The sequence below is a fragment of the Leopardus geoffroyi genome, chromosome A1 (assembly GCF_018350155.1).
Source record: "Leopardus geoffroyi isolate Oge1 chromosome A1, O.geoffroyi_Oge1_pat1.0, whole genome shotgun sequence".
Classification (NCBI taxonomy): Eukaryota; Metazoa; Chordata; class Mammalia; order Carnivora; family Felidae; genus Leopardus; species Leopardus geoffroyi.
In genome coordinates, this window is record NC_059326.1 from 105,709,260 (window position 1) to 105,729,857 (window position 20,598).

General features: G+C 36.9%; 1 protein-coding gene across 1 annotated transcript in view; it reads right to left on the reverse strand.

Moving 5' to 3' along the window:
• The window catches only part of FBN2 (fibrillin 2), a 258,860-nt gene that overhangs the window by 88,075 nt on the left and 150,187 nt on the right, over window positions 1-20,598 (reverse strand). The window contains exons 15-20 of the mRNA XM_045487659.1: window positions 19,948-20,070; window positions 14,236-14,388; window positions 11,141-11,194; window positions 9,390-9,515; window positions 6,457-6,582; window positions 985-1,104 (exon numbers count right to left, since the gene is read on the reverse strand). Coding sequence (XP_045343615.1) covers window positions 985-1,104; window positions 6,457-6,582; window positions 9,390-9,515; window positions 11,141-11,194; window positions 14,236-14,388; window positions 19,948-20,070 — 702 coding nt within the window. The remainder of the gene's footprint in view (window positions 1-984; window positions 1,105-6,456; window positions 6,583-9,389; window positions 9,516-11,140; window positions 11,195-14,235; window positions 14,389-19,947; window positions 20,071-20,598) is intronic.

A 20,598-nucleotide genomic window follows, 5' to 3' on the forward strand; every position in this document is an offset into this window, starting at 1 on the left:
AGCTGGCGTTTCCAAAGGGAAGGTTTTCATTGATAATTCTGGACTAGGTCTTTTTTCTTCATGTAACAAACAGGTATTCTAACATCCAGCTCAATGGTATAAGCATCAGACATAATACTGAAAATACTATTGTCTTTCAGAAACATTCAACTGAAAATTCATGCTGGCTAGATAACAAAAACTGACAAATTACTTGGCACTGTGTAAAACTAAAATACCTTCCGATCTGGAAATATATATATTTAGTTTACTTTAAAAGTGAACACTAGCTAACCCTGCGAACTGTCCTATGTCTGGCCGACGGGGCCACAGACAGTGAGACAGTTTTCCCTATTACATGTGCTGAATTGCTTCTTGTAGTACCAGATCAGACTATCTTGTTTTAAGTATATCCTACCATCATTATCACAAACTGACCTTAAATGTTTTGAGACCTATAAAAAGATACCAGTTTGGAAGTTTCAGCATCTTTCTCCTTAAATTTCCAACAGCAGGAAACGTTATCTTTCCTTCCTTGGGCCTATACATTTACGATTGATGGGGGAAATGAAAAAACAGTAAATTCCCTCTATTTGTTTAAAGGCCTCCAATTCTTGTCCTATTAACTGAGACCAAATTCTATCACATTATTGTTCTGAATCGTGTTATAAAAAGTATGCAGCAGGGATTTGATTGCCTCGGTTCCTAAGGCATTCTAGGGTAGCAAACATCAATCTGTGTGTGGTATGCAAATGCTCATGATCTACAGCATAATGTATCTACTCATGTGACAGGAACACTTCTTAGAAGCTAACAAAATTCAGAAGCCCGCCCGCTTAGGCTATCATGTTTTACTCCGATCCTGATAATGAGAGCAAACAACTCAAGAAACTCCTAATTACTAGCTTCCTGTAATCATGTTCCGTTTTCACCCACAGAAAAGCCTGCGGTCTCTACTTACGTTGGCAGTGAAGCTGAAACACCAGCCCTGTGTATGAATCTTACCAATACAGATCAATCCTGTTGAGCTGAGTTTGCTGCCAGGAGAACATTCACAATTGAAAGATCCAAGGTTGTTCCTGCAGGCCCCATTGACACATGGGTTGCTTTCACATTCATTTATATCTACAATCCAGGAAGAAAAGATTCTGTTAGAACTGCCATGTGTTTCTGGAAAATATTATTCCAACAAGCCATGCTATGCCAGAATGTCTGGTAAACTTGGCTGTTGCAATTTTAATATGGATCTAGGAGGCATAAAGTGAATGGGGAACGGAGACATGAATTTTATAGCATGGATACACGCAGACAGGACTAGGGGCTCAGTAGGACTACAGGAATCAGCCCAGTATTGTAAAAGGATTTAGTACGTTACTTGTCACTCTCTCACTACCACTTTGCACAAATTGGGACTGATTTCCCCCACAATAAGACAGAACTGTCCTGTGGGAAATCTCAATTCTGAATGGATGGAAAACAACCATATTCCTGGGTACAATATGCTGGGCACAAACAAAGGTTGACTGTTTCTGTCATTTGTGGCTCTGAGAGGTTTTAGAAGAATTAAAAAAGCCTGTGTGAGAGACAATAGATCACAATGCTGCCTTTCATTCCAAACTCCTGGAAAAAACTCAGGAAACGAGGGATGAAACTTTAATACTGAGTAGAGCATTCTCTTCCAGACTTCATCTACCTGCCTCTCTCTTTAGCCTGTTTACATTTACACGTTTGGTGCATAGACTTTAAAAAAATCAAAACCAAAACAAAACAAAACTGATTTTGGTAAAATAAAAAAAGAGAACTTTTAATTGCTTAAAACACACCTTTGCTGTCATTAATCTGCTTTGAATCATTAATCAACTCAGCATAATCCACACAATCCTTACTGACTGTCATAAGTAAACAAGCACATCCATGTTCTCAAGTGGTAACTAAAGAAATTGTCAAGCCAATAAAATTAGTTTAACGGGAGTTAATTACAAATAAATACAAGCTTCAGTCCAAGTACTAGAAACAACACCCAAAACTGACTCCCAGTATAAACTCAACCATTCAATTTAAAGAAAGGATACAGATTTCTTTTTGTACTTGGTTAATTATGTGAAACAGGTCAGCATACCCCAAGGCATTTTTTGTTTTTGTTGACCACAAGCATTTCTGAGCTCACCAGGGTACTTTTTTTTTTTTTTCCTAAACACCTTTTTCTTTTTTTTTTTTTTTTTTTAATGTTTTTATTTATTTTTGAGACAGAGAGAGACAGAGCATGAGCAGGGGAGGTGCAGAGGGAGAGGGAGACACGGAATCCGAAACAGGATCCAGGCTCTGAGTTGTCAGCACAGAGCCCAATGCGGGGCTTGAACTCACGACCTTGAGATCATGACCTGAGCCGAAGTCGGATGCCCAACCGACTAAGCCACCCAGGCGTCCCAACACCTCTTTGAATTAAATATAAAATACTATGTTGAGGAAAACATAAAAATAACCAAACGACGGCAATGCTTGCTCTTGAATGCCCAAGTCAAATATAAATTAAATTTCTCCTGAAAAGCCAGGGCTCACTGTTGACTTGCAAGTCTATGGACTTGAAACACAAATTTAAAAATCAATGTGGAAAACAGGTATATACCCTCTTTGCTACTTCAAAATTACTAAGGAAGTACCTAGGTACTAACTTAATTCTTGCAGTAGAAATTGAGGAAATACGAATGCATCTTTTTTTGTTTTTAATCAGTTTGTTTGTATCAAGAAATCCTCTTAAAAGAAAAATACAAGAGCGGGTTTTGTAAATATAGCACAGATTTAAAATGAAAGCATCTATTCCAGAGTACTGCAATTCTTTTAGTAAAAACACAACAGGAAGAGGGAACCAGATAGTCAAAAAAAGAAGCAGATAACTAATCTGAGGACAAACTATATATAATTCACCTATGAATTTCATTTGTAAGAAGCTCCTAAAAAAAGCAAAATGTCAATTATCATGTATTTTGAAATCCCTATTCTAAATTAAGCAATTATGAACTCCCAAACTATAAACACACACAATGACAGCTACAAATATCAATGGCTTAATTTTTCTTTAAATACAATGTTTTTATGTTACAAATGTCATGGAACCAGGAATTGAAACAGTTCACTGTACATTCCTGGAAATAAACTTCAAAGCACATCTGGTTTACATTTAACTAGTTATGTCACTGGAAACACAATCTAAACCACAGTGCTTGCTGTAAAAATGTTAACTTTCACAGACTTGTGGAGCTCAAACAAAAAAACTAAAATAAATTTTTTGAAACTTTAGTCTGAACTATCAGCGGAACTTTATTATTACTGCTATTTATTATATATTTAAAATAGCCTGTTGAAAACATGAACGACAAGCAAAATTAGTGACTATAGTAAATATATACAGAGAAAGCTGGAGTCTCCACTGAATCTGCTAATAATTCCCAGCCTAGTCTTTGGAAATTAGTTTAGAAAGGACAGAATAAGGAGAAATGCTTCAGGCAGACACATTTACTGTGTAAATGCAATGGCAGAAATGAGAAGACCCAAGGGAAAAAGACTATCGTGGCCTTCAAATCTTTTTTTTTTTTAAACACTTAATAAAATGCAAATGACTTAACAGTGGGAAGAAAGTGAGAAATAAGCTATTTGGTTACGTTTCTCACAATAAATCACTTGTATTTCCACAAATGCCATCAGGCTAGAGCCAAAATATTTCTCTATCATTTCTCTTCTATTTACATAACATGAGCTTCGTTCTTATGAATGACAGATACGAAATATATTTCATATTAAAGAAAAGGCTTAGATTTATCATGAACAATTATCCTTTGGACAAAAGTAAAGCGCACTCATTCTAACTAACACTGTTGCCTGATTTGGTCCCAATGTCCCTCATATTTATATAATCATCCAACCATTTGCTTAAACACCATTCGCTCCTACTCTTCAATTGTTCCTGCAGGCAGGTGAGACCCTGCCTTTTATTTATGCGTTAGTACCCTTCACTTCCATCTTACTTGTTACAATGGTGGGAAAATGCTATAAAAATCACTGACAATTCAGTGTACAAACACAACTGGGACCAAACTGATTCAAAGACACCATCCACCTCGTTCCCCATTATGTGCCTCTCTCAAGACAGGACTAAAGGGTATTTTGACTGGGCAGGGAAACTAGTTCATCAGCTTCCCCGTTAAACCAAGAAGGTATCCTAAGCTGACACGCTTTCAGAGTTTCCTGACCCTTAAGAGAAGCTCATCCTCACAAACACAAAAGATAAAACTGATCAAGCACAATGGGAAGGAAATGCAGAAAGTTGGGAATAAAGAAAAAAACAAAACAAAACAAAACACTACAACTCTTGAAATCCCTTCTTGCTGCCTCAAAAAAAAAAACAAAAAAAAACCCTATAGAGGAAATATGGCTAGAGTATTTTTTTTTACAGAGTATGTTTCTGGGAGCAATTCTGAAGGATAATATAGGAAACACTCCAGCTGAATACATTGGTGACACCTGAGCTACTTAAAAAAGACAGCTTTTCAGCGGCATCTGGGGGGGCTCAGTCGGCTAAGCATTCCACTTCGGTTCAGGTCAAGATCTCATGGTTCAAGGGTTCGAGTCCCATGTCAGCCTCTCTGCCAACAGCTCAGAGCCTGGAGCCTTCTTCAGATTCAGCGTCTCCCTCACTTTCTGCCCCTCCTCTGCTCACACTCTGTCTCTCTCAGAAATAAACATTAAAAAAAAAAAAAAAAGATAGCTTTTCTATCGTTTCTGCTCAACTATGGAGAAGATGAATCTTCAAGTACTTTAACTAGGACTGAAAGAAAGAAGTGTTGCTCTTTGAGGAGCTCCTCCAAGAGGTGGGGGTAGTAGGGGGACAGGTATCAGGACTGAGTTTAGAGAAACTGCCTTTTATACTTAGGGGTTTTTTTCTTATTGTTTTGTTGTTGTTGTTGTTTTCTTCAGGCTCATTAGTATTTTTCAATGGTCCCTCCAATTCAATCCAAGCTTAGAATTGCACTTTGTAATTGCATTTCATTGACTTCAGCTGAGTCACTTGTGTTCTGGCATCTTGTTCAAGCCCTAACTTGTTTCAGTTCACAAGAATGCTTTGAAATGAAACACTAAGAAGAGGGAATGGTAACATCTTTTTGCATCATATTACTACTGCTGTTTTCTTGGCTATGGAATCACCAAAAAAGAACTATTTCAACAGAAAAGGAAAGGTCTATTCAAAATAATTAAAGATGGAATCTTTTTTTAAGTAACTTTGGCAGCAGTTTCTGGATTTGAGACCTTCAGAGGACACTTGTATAGGTGCCCCCTCCCATCGCCCCCACTCTCCCCAGGAAGACTTAAAAAGAACAATGACTAGGAGTCAGACAACGGATTATTCAGAAATACATAGGACTTAGATAAAGAAACAAATCATAATTGAATGCCCTGCTTGCTTAGCTGGTATCTCAATGAAAATGAGGCCCTTTGTCATGTAAGTAATTCACACAGCATCCACTATACAAAAATGTGGTTAAAAGAAAGAAGTTTTTAACCAGTGATTTACTATCAATAAACCTAAATGGTACCTTTTAAATCATCAAATGGCAAGGACAATTTCCTTAGAATATATATTTATGGTGACCACTTTTACTCAGGCCCCAAATATTTTCTGGGCCAATCTCTGAGGTGTATCAATCAATCCACAGAGAAAGTGCCTCAGGGCTGACTCTGACATTACCTGCCAGGTTTCCCCGAGGCTAGTATATGACAGTTTTTAAAAAGAGAAAAGAAAACAAAAAAAAATCTGACATTTAATTTCAGCAAGTAAAACAAACTGGCTCCTTTCACTACCCGCCCCCCCCAACCCAAATTTCAAAATGTTTCTTGATATTTTACCTGAATGGAACAAAACTGATGGGTTTATAAACTGGGTTAGGGACCTACTATTTCTTTTTTTTTTTTATTAATTTTTTTTTTATTTTACATTTATTTATTCTTGAGAGAAAGAGACAGAGAGTGAGTGGGGGAGGGGCATAGAAAGAAGGAGACACAGAATTTGAAGCAGGCTCCAGGCACTGAGCTGTCAGCATAGAGCCCGACGCGGGGCTGGAACCCAGAACTGTGATCTCATGACCTGAGCTGAAGTCAGACATTTATCCAACTGAGCCACCCAGGCGCTCCTTCTTTATTTTTTTAAGGTGTATTTATTTACTTAAGTAATCTCTATACCAACCCTGGGGCTGAAATTCATGACCCTGAGATTAAGAGTCAGATGCTCTACCAAATGAGCCAGCCAGACACCCCAGTACAGGTGATTTCTCAAAATTGACAGATGAGGCCGAAGGAGATCATTGAATTTTAAAAATATTCAAGCAATACTCTGTTCACTATCTTTTTTCATCAATGTACTTGACAAACATCGATGGCCATCTAGGTACTTACGCTTCACAACTAGGCAAGCAAGACATCTCTTACCTTCACATGTCTCTGTCTCCGTTCTGAACACATACCCAGGTGGGCACGTACAACTGTAACTTCCAGGCGTGTTTCTGCACAGGCCATTGTCACAGAGCAGTCTGTTTACCAAGCACTCATCAATGTCTGAAAACCACCATTCAAAGACAGGAGAAACACATGTTGAAATGAACAATCCGATGACCAATAAAGTTTTATTTTTATTTTTATTTTTCCTCATCCCCTCCTTGATTTCATCTCTCCTTTTAAAAAGTTAATATATTTTTAAGTAAAGTACAGTTGACATGCAATATTATATTAGTTTCAGGTTTACAATATAGTGATTCAATATTTATATATATCATGCAATGCTCCCCATGGTAAGAGTAATTACAAATTTTTTACAATATTATTGACCATATTCCCTGTGCTGTACTTTTTATCCCTGCGACTTATTTATTTTACAACTGGAAGTGGACACTTCATTTAATCCCCTTTGCCTATCTCACTGCCCCGCACCCACCCCGCCAAAAAGACAGTCTCTTTGTGCCCACAGTACATTCCTTGATCCTAAGCAAAATATATTCGGTTTTACTTGTACAAGAACATTCTTATACTAGTGCCTATTTTGAAAATGTTCTTAAGTCCCTGAATGAACACACACACACACACACACACACACACACACACACACACTATATGTACAAGAACATTCTTATACTAGTGCCTATTTTGAAAATGTTCTTAAGTCCCTGAATGAACACACACACACAAACACACACACACACACACTATATTTGAAAGCACCAATGAAATACATCAAAAGATTACTCACTCACCTATATACTTGTTTATATATAATAAAAACAAGAGATGATTTTAAAAAGTTTTTTTAAATTAAAATTCTAATCAAAATGCGTTAAATGGCACTAAACAAAAGGTGCTTACTACTCTTTTTCCATTAGGTTTTTACTTCAGACACAATTCATTATTTATGGGGAATTAATGATCTATTTTGTATATTCTGTTAGAAGTCTACAACAGCCTAAAAATATTATGTAATGCTCAGGTTTAAGAAGCTCACACTGAGTTTTATCTTCATGTCCGTGCTCATTTTTGCAAATGCAGTTAATAACAGAAAGAAATAAAAAATGAAGTGTGGGGAGCATAGTTCCTTTAACCTACAGTTATATTTTTAGTCTCACGAATAACAATTGTACCTTACCAAACGACATATATGGTATACTGTTGTAAAAATTTGGAAAACAGATATTGGAAAAATATTTGCTGTACTTCTATCAGCACTGATAAATATTATTTTTTTGTGTGTCTTATCTGATCTTTTTTCGTTTGGATGTTATGTTTTTGCTCCCATTCTGACTTGGTAGCACTGTATTTTAAGCAGTTCCATATACTTCCCCATGATTGTGTCAGCTTGCTGCATCACAAATTATTTACCTACTATTCCATGCTTTGGGTTAAAATGTGTTTCTCAAAAAAACTTAGGTTGAAGCCAGTATGTGACCTTATTTGGGAAAAGGAATGTTATAGAAGTAATTAAGCTAAAGTGAGATCATTAGGGTAGGATGTAATCCAATATGGCCACTGTCCATAAAAAAGGGGAAATGATGTGAAACAGAGCAGGAAGATGAAGTGAAAAGACACGGAGAAGATGTACATGTGACCAGAGTGATGCAACTGCAGGCCAAGGAACATCAAGATTGCAGGCAAACACCCGAAGCTAGAAGAGGAAAGGAAAGATCCTGTCTTGGAGCCATTAGAGAGAGCATAGCCCTCTCTCTGAATACCTTGATTTTGGATTTCTGGCTTCCCAAATTGTGAGACAATAAATTTCTCTTGCTTGAAGCAACTCAAACTTTGCAGGTTTTTTTGTTTTTTGTTTTTTTTACAGCAACCCTAGCCAACTAAAACTAAAATCTGGCCTCATTTTAATTTTAAAATGTAGTTCTAACTTTTATCAAAATTATGCATATTCTTACTTTAAAGAGTCAAGTAGTGCCATGAAACATGTTTAGGGTATAAATGCTCACTGAATCTCCCTGTTTCCAGTAGCGTGCCCCTGTGCTCAACTGTGTTCAGCAGTTATGCTGGAAGCAACTTTTCTTCTGGTGAATATCAGGTAGTAGGTTTACATGTTTTTATAAATGTTCAATAATCTTTGGCTGGTGCCCTTCCTCATGAGTGTCAAAATCCATTATAAGCATATGATATTTAATACAGACTTACACATCCATCTGTACATATGTCTTCAACTCAAGATCAAATGAATATATTCAATAATAAAATTCAGTGCCATAAGGGCTGAAAAATATTTTTTTCCTAATCATAATCATCAAAACTTGGTTTTAAGAGTCATCAGTGATTAGGTGTAACCATTATTATGTATAATGATGAATTGACAGCATTCGCTTTATAAAAATGGACTCAGTGCTCTATGAGAAAATCTAAATTCTTCACAAATTCTTGAATAGATGAACTAGGTACCTGAGTTTTTATAAACCTTCTCTTATAAATTACATAAAGAAACACCTATGTTTGGATAGGTTGTAGCAACTAGTTGTTTCCTTGTAAGTCAAAGTTTTCTAAACCTGTAACAGTTCATTTTCTTAACTTACTGCCTTGTTAACTCTGAAGTCCCTTTCTTAGTTGAAAAAAAACTGCACAATTTAGATATATGCAGAAATACAAGACAATAATGGAGTATATATCTATTCATTTGGGAACAGAATGATTTAAATACTAAGTTCTGCCACTAAAAAGTTTGTTATTTTGTAACAGAATTGGGTGGATTCCAATAGCTTTATTTCTTTCTATAAGAAGGAAAGAGAAACTATAAGATCTGCAGTTTTATTCACTTATTTGTATTTCAATTTCTCTTATAATCCATGAAATGAAACTATACAAAAGGTTCTCGTATAAATACAGCAACTTACCAATACAGTTTCTTCCAGAGGCATCTGGCTCGTAGCCACTGTTGCAATTACAACGGTAACTACCACGTAAATTTTCACAAATTCCATTGGCACATATATCGGGATCCAAAGCACATTCATTGATATCTGCATTAAATGTTGAAAGTTTAATGCTCACAGATATTGTATTGTTTGTTGACATATGTAGGCCTAATAAAGATCACTCAACATATAAAGTGTTTAACTCCGCAAACCCACAATTTGCCTGGCTTTCAGAAAGGGAAAGAAAATGAAAATAAGGAATAAGAGATTGAAATTAAGGGATACAGGACAATTCCCTGATAAGTTAAAAGAAAAATGAAGGGAACTGGCAGAAATTCAAAGGACTAAACCACGTAATGTGCCTGCATTTATGATAAAATTAATAAAGAAATTTACAGGCTGTTGGCTTAAAATCCAAAGGAAAACTTAACTCGATAGGTATTATAACCCTCTAATTAAAGGACAACCATTTATTAGGGTGACTTATATAATTTTATGGTCCCCAAAGGCATGGAATACTTCTATTTTATTATCATATTTTTACAATCAACTAAGTAATATGATACTTAATAAATGTTTCTCATTGTTGACAAGTTGAAATTAATGGAGAGGACGGTTCAAATATGGATGCTTGAGAACCCAATGTTTTGTAAGAAGCCATCAACAGTGAGTACTCTGTCGGCCGTGGGCAAGACTTGAAGAATGACGTGCTCGTCTGAGCAACCCAGTACTTGGAACAAGTGGCTGGCTCTGGTGCAGAGACCATAGTGAGAGGGGATTAAAAAAATGGACATAGTATCAAATTTTGGTCATGATGCTCAAATTTTAATCTTAATTGTTTTCCAGAATCTGGAAGACCTTAACATACCCCAGAAATGTTAGCTTTTTCATTTTATTTTTGGGACAAACATCCTTATACAAGTTGGTTTCTTTACTGTGGTTTCTGGTGTTCATGGCAGAGATGCAGTATTACTGTCAACTGATCTAAAATGTGTCTAAAATCTTCTCAAACACAAAAGGAGAAGAAATACATACGTATATACATACATACATATATACAGTGAAGATTAACAATATCCTACAGTTTTCTTAAAAAAAAAACACATAAGAAACTGTATGTGTATACTATACATGTATAAAAGAACTTTAAAGTTATAAACAAATTTAATATTCAATGTTTCATGGTGGCATTTTGTTAATCATATTGCTGTTTAAGAAAATGTGAATGAATTTCACCTATTAAATTTAGAAAGTTTCAGTATTCTTAGGCACAAATAATCTTCATTTTTAGGGTAGTAAATCCCAAACTTGATCCATATCAAGTATCTCTTAAAGATTTTTTAAAATCATGTCAGCACCACTATTTAATATTTTCTCTTTAAACAGACTCACTTTTTCTAAACCTAAATACCAACTTTAGCCTCTTCTTAAGCAATGGTACCCACAAAATTACAGGTCTAGATTGCTAGAGACATTTTCAACAACGTGTATTTAAAAGTTAAGTATTTATCTACTATGAATGTGGCATCTACATACATTTAATATATCTAGCTTATAACCACTATTCTAGGAGATAATTTATCTTATTATTTTACACTGAGTTTTTTACACTGATAATTTGTTTTATTATTTTACACTGATGTTTTATGAAATACTCTCACAACTCATGTTATAATCACAAAGCTACTAATTTCATAATTACTGTAAGACTGAATATAGAATAGCGTTACCTCTTCCATCCACAGTGATACCTACTCCACTACTACAAAGACCATGGAATTCAGCTGCAAGATAAAAAAATACAGAAATGAAAAACTCTAAACACTATCTCTCTGTATACAAGTCACTTACATCACTCCAAAACTACCATGAAGAAAAATCACTGGTAATAATTTTTAAAATGAAAAAAATAGTTACTATATTTTCCAGCACATAATTACTTTGACAATTCCAAAATCATGGATGAGCATAAAAAAATAAAACTCACTTGTGATTATCACCCTGAATATAGTTAATATAACGATAAATGTTACAAATATATTCCACATTTGGAAACTTAAAAAAAAAATCCAAAATGGATTGTAGAGAATGCTTTTTAACTTTTTTTCTCTCAGTAACAAAATAATTATACAGAATATTTACATAACAGCAATACTTACATACCAGCATTTACCATGTGCCTGGTATTCCAGCATTTTCTAATAGTTTACTTAATTCTCCCAATATTACAAATGAAACAGACATTTTATTTAAGTGTGGTTAACATACGATGTTACATTAGTTTCAGCCGTAATACACTGTGACTGGACAATCTGATACGTTATGCCGTGCTCCTTACAAGCGTACCTACCGTTTGTCACATCACCGTTACAGTACTGCTGACTGTACTCCCTTTGCTGTACCTTTTACCCCCGTGACTTACTCATTCCAAAGCTGGAAGCCTATACCTTCCATTCCCCTTCACCCATGTGGCCTAACCCTTCACTCCCTCACAACCATTAGTGTCTGCTCCGTGTTTACAGGTCACCTTCTGCTTCTCTTTGTTTGTTTGCTCTGAGTTTTAGATTCCACATGTAAGTGAAATCATATGGTATCTGTCTTTCTTTCTCTGACTTCTTTCACTTAGCATAACATCCCTAAGTCCATCCTAGTTGTTGCAAATGGCAAGTTCTCATTCTCTTTTACAGCTGAGTAATAATCACAAACTAGATACCATTGCTGTCCTCTTTGACACCTGAGAACACTCAGGCAGACATGTGAAGTGACTCCCCAGATCACAGAGGCTGTAAGGTGGGGAGCAGGCTTGGATTCTCAGCACTGTGTCACAGACATTTCATGTTCATATCCCACTTAATAGACTATTTACTGTTTTTACTCAGTTATGTGGATGCACCACATTTATTCAGTCTCATAATGATGAAATTAGGTTTGTCCAACTTTCAGCAATTATCATAAATAATAGGAAATTCAATTATATCAGTACGTTAATCTCTTGGAAGTCAAAATGCTCAGCATTTATGACTCTTTTTAAGGCTTCTGATACTCCTCCTCTCCCTACATGTCCCAGGCTAGCCTTCCATCAGCAGAAGAGAGTACCCATATGGAAAAAAGCAATCATCGACACTTTACCAAGCTAATGAACAAAAACGACGTCTTATTTTAATTTTCATTTTAGCACATCCTTTCATGTGGCTCTCTATTTGCATTTGCATTTTGTGAAATCTTGTTTGCATACACTGCACTTTGTTCTACAGAGGATTTCAACTTTCCTCACCAATTCGTGTAAATTCCTAATAAATTAAGCAAAATATTTTTCCAATTTACATGTGTATTTTAGTCTTTGGTTTCTGTTCTTGCTAGTCCTTTACTATCACAAGATTACAAATAGTTTATATATTCTATAAGAAGGTTATTTTGTAAGGTTTAATGCAGGGAGCTAACTTCATACTTTTTCTATTATTTTTCAACAATATTCATTACTTAGTTCAATCTTTCCTCACCAATCTAAACGTTATCTTTATTGTATCCTACATTCCTATTTATAGTCACAACTGTTTCTAGATGCCAGATTTTATTAGCTCACTCACCTTTTCATCTAGCCTTGTTACCAATTTTTGTACATCTTTCATAGTATGCATAATTGACTTAAACACTTTTAGGGCAAGATTTCCTACCTTAACTCTTCTTTTTAAAAAATGTCCTGCTCAGTTCATTCCAGAGGAAGGCTAATGCTTTGCTGAGATTTGAACAATCCCTTGAAGATTTTCAACACAATTACAAGCCATTTCCCTTGGCTGGAATGCATTTCTTCCATCTCCTACCTGCAATGTTCTTATTCCTTTTTTCAAGATGAAACTAAGCAGATACCCACCCCCAGCCCTGTGAAGTCCTTTCCAGCTTCTCCAGACCACTTACTTCTCCTTCCTGTGTGCTCTCCCAGTTCCCTGTTTATGTCCTGCTTTTTAAAAAATGTTTATTTATTTTGAAAGAGAGAGAGAGAAAGAGAGGGAGAGGGAGAGAGAGAGAGAGAGGCAATCCCAAGCCAGTTCCACCCTGTCAGCTCAGAGCCTGATGCTGGGCTCAATCTCATGAAACTCAAGATCAAGCCCTGAGCCAAAATCAAGAGCTGGACACTTAACCGAGTGAGCCACACGGGCGTCCCTATGTCCCTCGCAAGGCATCAATCACACTAAACTGTAGTTTATACATTTGCCTGACTACACTCTCAACTATTCTCAACTTTAAAGAAAAAAAGAGGTTGTATTTATTTTTGAGTCCCTACTATACTTACATAAATTCAGTACAGATTATGTAAAAATATTAATAAACAAGAGTCAGAGAATAGTCAAAGAATTAGGCCATGTAATGTGACTCTATGTGTAAAAAAATTAGTAAATGATTATTACTCACTTAGATTACAGCCTAAGACCATGCTGTGGCTAGATTAAAAATAAAATCAGGCTCTCGTGAATTCACTATAACCTTGAAAGTGACAAGTGGATTTTATGCTGTTCATCTTCACAGTGATATTAAGTATCAAAAACACTGAGGAGTAAGGTATCCATATAATAAATATGTTATAACATCCATAATTGGGTCAACAAATACATTCCTCTACCCCCTGTGTGTACTCTTTGTGCAGGGATCATAGATAATAATACAGGACACATTTCCTCATTCTATGCCTCACATACCAACAAAGACTTGGAGGTCTTCAACTGAAAATAATGACAGAACACTTGAGAGCTGATGTACTCTTTGGCCAAATATCTAACGCTACCTTTCTAGATTCTTTATCAGACGTGACACAGGCAAACAGGACTACCTGAGTTTTTCGCAGGGCAGGGTTGGCAGGGCTCTCCAAAACCGTAGTCTGGATTGGCACAGCAGCATTCTGACTTGGTCACCGCACCGGGGAAAGGACGGACACAAGCTCCCTTCTTGATCCCGCCGTAGCACGTACTGCGCATGTGAGTATCTGCAGGAGGAAGCGGAGTGACAACTGGAGATGGTGAAAGAAAGAGATTTCAAAACTGAGGGTTTCTATGAACCTAAGGGGCTACTGGATGGGAAGCCTTTAAAGGGCATTTGCCTCTTTTCTTTTTCTTTGTATCTTTAGCATTTAACGGTGCTCAGAAATGAATAAACGCATGCTTGTAATGTCAACAATTCTTTTTTTTTTTTTCTACACAAAGCTTCACGCACCATGCAAGCATTCATTATCACACTTGAGCCCAGAGGCCTTTCGTGGAAGCAGGAATAATGCCATCATTTATAAACATGACTTTGAGCTCTAATCACTGGCTATGCAATCCTCAAAATGACACGTGCTATTTCTATTTTGGAAGCGCTTAGGAACAATGAAGTGCCTGGCTGTGAAATTTCTTACTTCAACTTTCTGAGTTAGGAGGCCTTTCTTGTCAACCCCCAGTTTACTACTGTGACTATGTTTTAATCTCAGACTCTCAAAAAACCCAGTTATTAAAAAAAAAAAAAAATGGCCACTGCCATGTGTCCTCAGTATTGGGTTTGTTGCTTTGCAGACATGATCTCACTGAACATTCTGATCGACAACTCCACAGGACAGCGATCATTATCCACGTTTTATAGTGAGGAAGGCAAGGTTCTGAAGGATTATTTGAGTAGCTCCAAGTCCTACACCACCCACTGCTCATGCTGGAATTCATACTCAGGCTGCACGACTTCCAAAGTCCTTCCTCTTTCCTCTACATCATGCCATGTCCCAAAGAAGCATACCCAGCTTACGCCCTCACTCTGACGCTTCATACAATATGCTACCGTTTTGTCAGACGCTCAATGGTGAACTATAAAAAAACTCAGCTCACCAGAGAGGCCAGAGAAGCTGTATATTGTGTAAACCAGACACTGGCATAGTTATTCCCAACTTGTTGGAAATAGTTTTATCTGCTTATTATAACACAAAGTAACCTGAGTCACCTGCTGCTTATGATCTGGTGATGTTTCTCATTAAAACGATAAGCTTTATGGCTGCAGTAGACAATGAGATGGGTGAACACTCACGTGGAAGAAGACATGAGATTCACCACAACAACCCTACAGACAAGACATGCTGCCCCTTCTGCTTCTGATGAGATGGGGTCTGGCAAAGCCAGCTCAGAGTGACATAACAGAGCAGGGCTCCATTCCAAGACAAGTATGCACAAATACAACAAAGTGCATAATTTCCAATAGGATTTTGTGAGTTGAATATGATTTTTGTAATAATGACATCTGTTATCTCAGAAGGCATCACAGAATGGTCAATTTCATTACTGTTTTCATGTTGAGAATATAATCCTTTCACAATTTCTAGAAGGAAGTCGATAAAAAGCCTATGGTACGTGCAGGAAGAGTCAGACACATTATGTAGTGGCCTGGGTTACAGATTAACTCAGTTGTATAGAATACCCAATACCAGAAGGTCCATGAAAAGGAAAGTAACATAACATATGTGTAGGTTTTAGGGACATGAACTGTCCTAGGGTCTGGTCCCTATGGGAAAGAGCTTACTTAAAATACTTAACACAACCATCACCCATTAAATAAAGACAGAGTTTATATAATAAATGAGACTTGTTTGTTAAGCAGTAGGCACAGTGTGGAAGACACACAGGAAATACTCAAAGAATATGGTGACTTCCTTATTTCTCTCTTCTATTTTTCATAAGGACAGTCAACCTTTTCCTGTTAAAGGTTTCAGGCCAGAACCATAGTGCATATACTCTTCACATATAACTGAGACACTGCTTACAGGTGGACAGCATAAGAGGCATCAGGACCAGCAGCACCATCAGATGTGCTCATATCAGATGTGCTCATATCAGATGTGCTCATATACATGTTCTGGAGAGGGACTGGAACTGAATGCTCCTGACCTGTTTCTTTTCCATGTTATCAATTTTCTCCATGACTCTTCTTACTTAAAAAGTGGAATTTTTAAACAAGTTGCTCAGATTCTACACACCAGTGGTAAAGTATGGATGCAAAATGCTCATTCTATTTTATGCTTCTTTTTTTACTGTCAGCTTTTCTTTGTTGCTTAAAGTAGCAACTCTAAGACAATACCCTAGGTGTGATGCCATGATTCTAATAGAACAAGAATAACTAATAGCTAACCTGCTGGGGATGTGTTAGATTCCAGACACCATTCAAAGCTTTACACAAAAAATCTCATATTATTTTACTTAATTTTCAAAAAACTAATGAGAAAAAGAGGCAGAGAGAGATGATGTATCCTACCTATGGCCAAAGAGCTAGTAAGGAATACAACTAGGATAAAGAAAATTAGCTGATGTTGAAATACTCTTAAGCTCATGTAGGAGGATGTTGGAAAGGAAATGGAAGCCAAAATCCCAATTTATATTATAATATAAATATCAAATAACAGGGTGAATTCTGAGACTACACCCTGAAGGAAGTGGACATGGAACATAGTTGCCAGGTCACGAAAACCCTCCCAATTATCGAAGACATAGTTTTAAAGAGCAGCAATTAAGAAGAGTATTTTTTGAAGAGGAGTGTTTTGCAAGAGCTGGATTATGAGTTGGGGGACTACCATGCTCACCACCGGTCCCAAGAGAAGAACTTCACAGGGAGCAGGGGGAGAGTTTCATGCCTGCCTCTGCCTGGCATACCTAGAGGCAAAAGTGAGTGGCTGCTCTTCCTATGGGAGGGACAATGGAGGGAGGTGAGTGAGATCCACCTCCATAATGAGGTTAACACGGCAAAAGGATGGCAGGTCATACGGACTAGACGTGGGCCACGTTAAGAGGCGTCCTAACACAACGGCATGGAGAGGTGATGAGACACCTTCAGACAGAGCCTATCTGAAACAGACTGCTCAAAGACCAGAAGGCAGATGAGTAAAGCCCCCAGGAAGAAAATGCAGTGTCCGCCTCTCAGTAAGGGCAGCCAAATGCCTCTGAAGGAACTATGAAATCAAGGGGTGGCTTTAAACATCTGGGAAGCCGAGAAACCTTGAAGCAATCCTGAAACGGTCACCAGTGCTCCTGCTTCTTCCCTCCTCCTGCACTTTGACCCTTGTAGAGTCAGAAAGCTTCTTGCTGATGAAGGTCTGAGCTTGCAAGGGAAATTGTAACTTCACGTCAGGTTCAGAATATTATCTCTGGGCATTCTAATTTCTATACTTAACATTGTTTTTCATTACCTAAAGTAGTCATAAAGTTTTGCTATTTATGAATAGTAAAGTTATAGGGTTGCCTGAGTTCTCTTCCTTACTTACTGGGTGATTGGTTTCTACTGAATAAATTTAAAGATACTTTTTAAAGGGATGCAAGAGACCAAAATATAGTTGTCTTTTGCTTATGTCCTGTCTGTGAGCCATGCTTCTTCAACATACCAATTACAATAATAGTTTAATTTTTTGAAAATAAAAACCCACATCTCAATGTCTAAGAAAACAAACTGAAGAAAAATATATAATTGATAATAAGTAATTAATAAGAATTAATAGTAGTGATTCATTTCTAACTTCAACAATCAATGCATCTCAAAAGCATCACTAAAGGCAGAAGAGACCAAGAAAGAAGGTCTAGCAGGTGACAGGAACGGCAATATATAATTTTATACCCAGAACAAATGGTGTTTTTATTTTAAAAAGTTTAAACGACCACAGTTGTGAAAACCTGGAGGCTGTGCAACAATGTCTGATGCCTTTTCTGTATGTGGCAAAGATGCATGATGATTTGTGTTTGGACACTGAATTCCTCATTGCTACTTATACGTTGGTTGCTTAAAGGAAAAATAGTATCTTCCTCCAAAACTGGTTTTGTACTCATCATACATTTCAACAGAATCATTCCGGTAAAGGAAAAGGGCAACTAAGTATATTAAAGCAACTGAAAATATTTTAGCTTCCTGAAGCAAGAAGGAGCTACATTCTTCTGGCTGCTGTATTTAAAATATCCCTGAGCGAAGTGCTGACAATCTTGTAAGCTGAAATAAATCCTAAATTGGAGACAGTAGATGAACTTAAGTGGACAGATTATTTCCATCTGCTGTTGCTTCTTTTCTCCCCCACTTTTAGGGATCCAAAGGTTTTGATTCCCATAGGGAAGAATAAAGTATTATCACCTACGTCTAAGAAAGAATTTCATTTCTGTCATCTACACTCCTAAACCAATAAGGGTGTCTGCTTTCTACAGAGTCACCTGAGAAACAGCAGGTGCACAATGGCTAATGCCCCCTAGGGGTCTCAGGAAAGCCTGCTGGAGAGAAAACCACATTAAGTGTATTTTTACAATGACCTCACTCTGCTATTGTTATCTTTAGGACACATGGTTGAAATGCCATATGGTCTGAAATGCCAATGACATTTTTGATTTGCCTGCCTCTTTAAAACTGATGCCTGTAACTCTGATTTGCATGGAACCCATTTGGCAAAAGTACCCCTTTAAAAAGCAAAGTAATTTGGCATGGTTTAGAATAAAATATCTATTCTCTCTCATATTCTGCCCTTGTTTGTATAGTTAGCTGCATAACGATGAGGAATAACTATGTAAAAATATTTCTACCTTTTGACAGAAGTCCAAGTTCTAAGGGAGAAGTTATTTACATTTTAAATTGTGTTTGAGCTTATTTAAATATATTAAATAAACAGGGCTTATTTAAATGTAGCCATAATCCCCCTTTCACCTTAGTTGTTATGAATTACAACATCTAAATCCATTGTACTTAAAGAGTCAGCTAACATTATCAAGGATTCTGATTTAAGGATGATTTCTTTTTATTTTTTAAGGATGATCTCCTTTTTTCTTCTCCTGCATTTAAAAAAATATATATTTATTTATTTTGAGAGAGACAGACAGACAGTCATGTAGGGCTAGACAGAGAAGGAGAGAGAGAATCCCAAGCAAGCTCCACACTGTCAGCACAGAGCCCAATGGGGGGCTCAATTTCATGAACCATAAGATCATGACCTGAACCGAAATCAAGAGACAGTGTTGTTTTGTTTTTTTTTTTTTTACTTGCATCTCATCAGAGCCTTCTGCAAGGAGCTAGGTGGACTCCCTGCACATTTTTTAAGCCACTTTACTGAGGTATAACCTAAGAATTAACCCGTTTAAAGAGTACAATAGTTTTTTTTTTTTGTTTTGCATAGTCACAGATATATATAGATACAGATATACATACAGATATAAAGATATATATATAACCATCACTACAACTGATTTTAGAACATTTCACCACCTTAAAAATGCCTTTAGCTACCAGCCCCTTATCCTGGCATGCCCACTCTCTCTGTTCTAAGTAACATGAATCTGCTTTGTCTCTATAGATTTGCCTGCTTCAGACATTTCATATGAATGGAATCATACACTATCTGGGCTTTTGTGAGCGGTCCCTTTCACTCAGCATCATGTTTTCAAGGTGCATCCATACTTTCGCATTTAGCAGTACTTCCTACCTTTCTATGGCTGAATACTTTTCCACTGTATGGATATATTTTTGTCCGATTTTCAAAGACCATTTGGACACTGGAGAATGATTCACTTACCAACACACACGCGTCCATCCACGCCCACAGCCAGGCCTGGGGGACAGTCGCAGCGGAAGGACCCTTCATTGTTGATGCAGTGCCCATTCATGCAGATTCCTGGGGTCTGGCATTCGTCAACATCTGTCCAGGGGGAAACACAACTCAGGCCATTACTGGGTAAACTTAACCTTATTCCAGAGTATGCCTGTTGTCATCACTCTAGACTAACAACCTTCTGTTTTCCATTTTATAATTTATGGAAGGACACATAGATGTGGTAACAAATTTCAGGTCTAAATGCAACTCTTTCAAATGCATTTTCAGAAATACTGACTCAAAGTTGCCTCACTTTATCCATTAGGAAAAAAAGAGCCTTACACACTCACTTTTCTTTATTTATATGCCAATTCTGTTAACTATTAAATGATATTTAATTCAAGTTAAGTAAAACAAATTCTTAAAATTAAACTAAATGTTTGTAATTATCTTATTTTTTAAAAAGTTTATTTTGAGGGGTGGGGAGAGAAGCAGATACAGGGAGAGTGAGAATCCCAAGCAAGCTCTGTGCTCAGAGTGCAGGGCTCAATCTCATGAACCATGAGATCATGACCTGAGCCGACATCAAGAATCAGATGCTTAACTGACTGGGCCACCCAGGCACTTTTATTT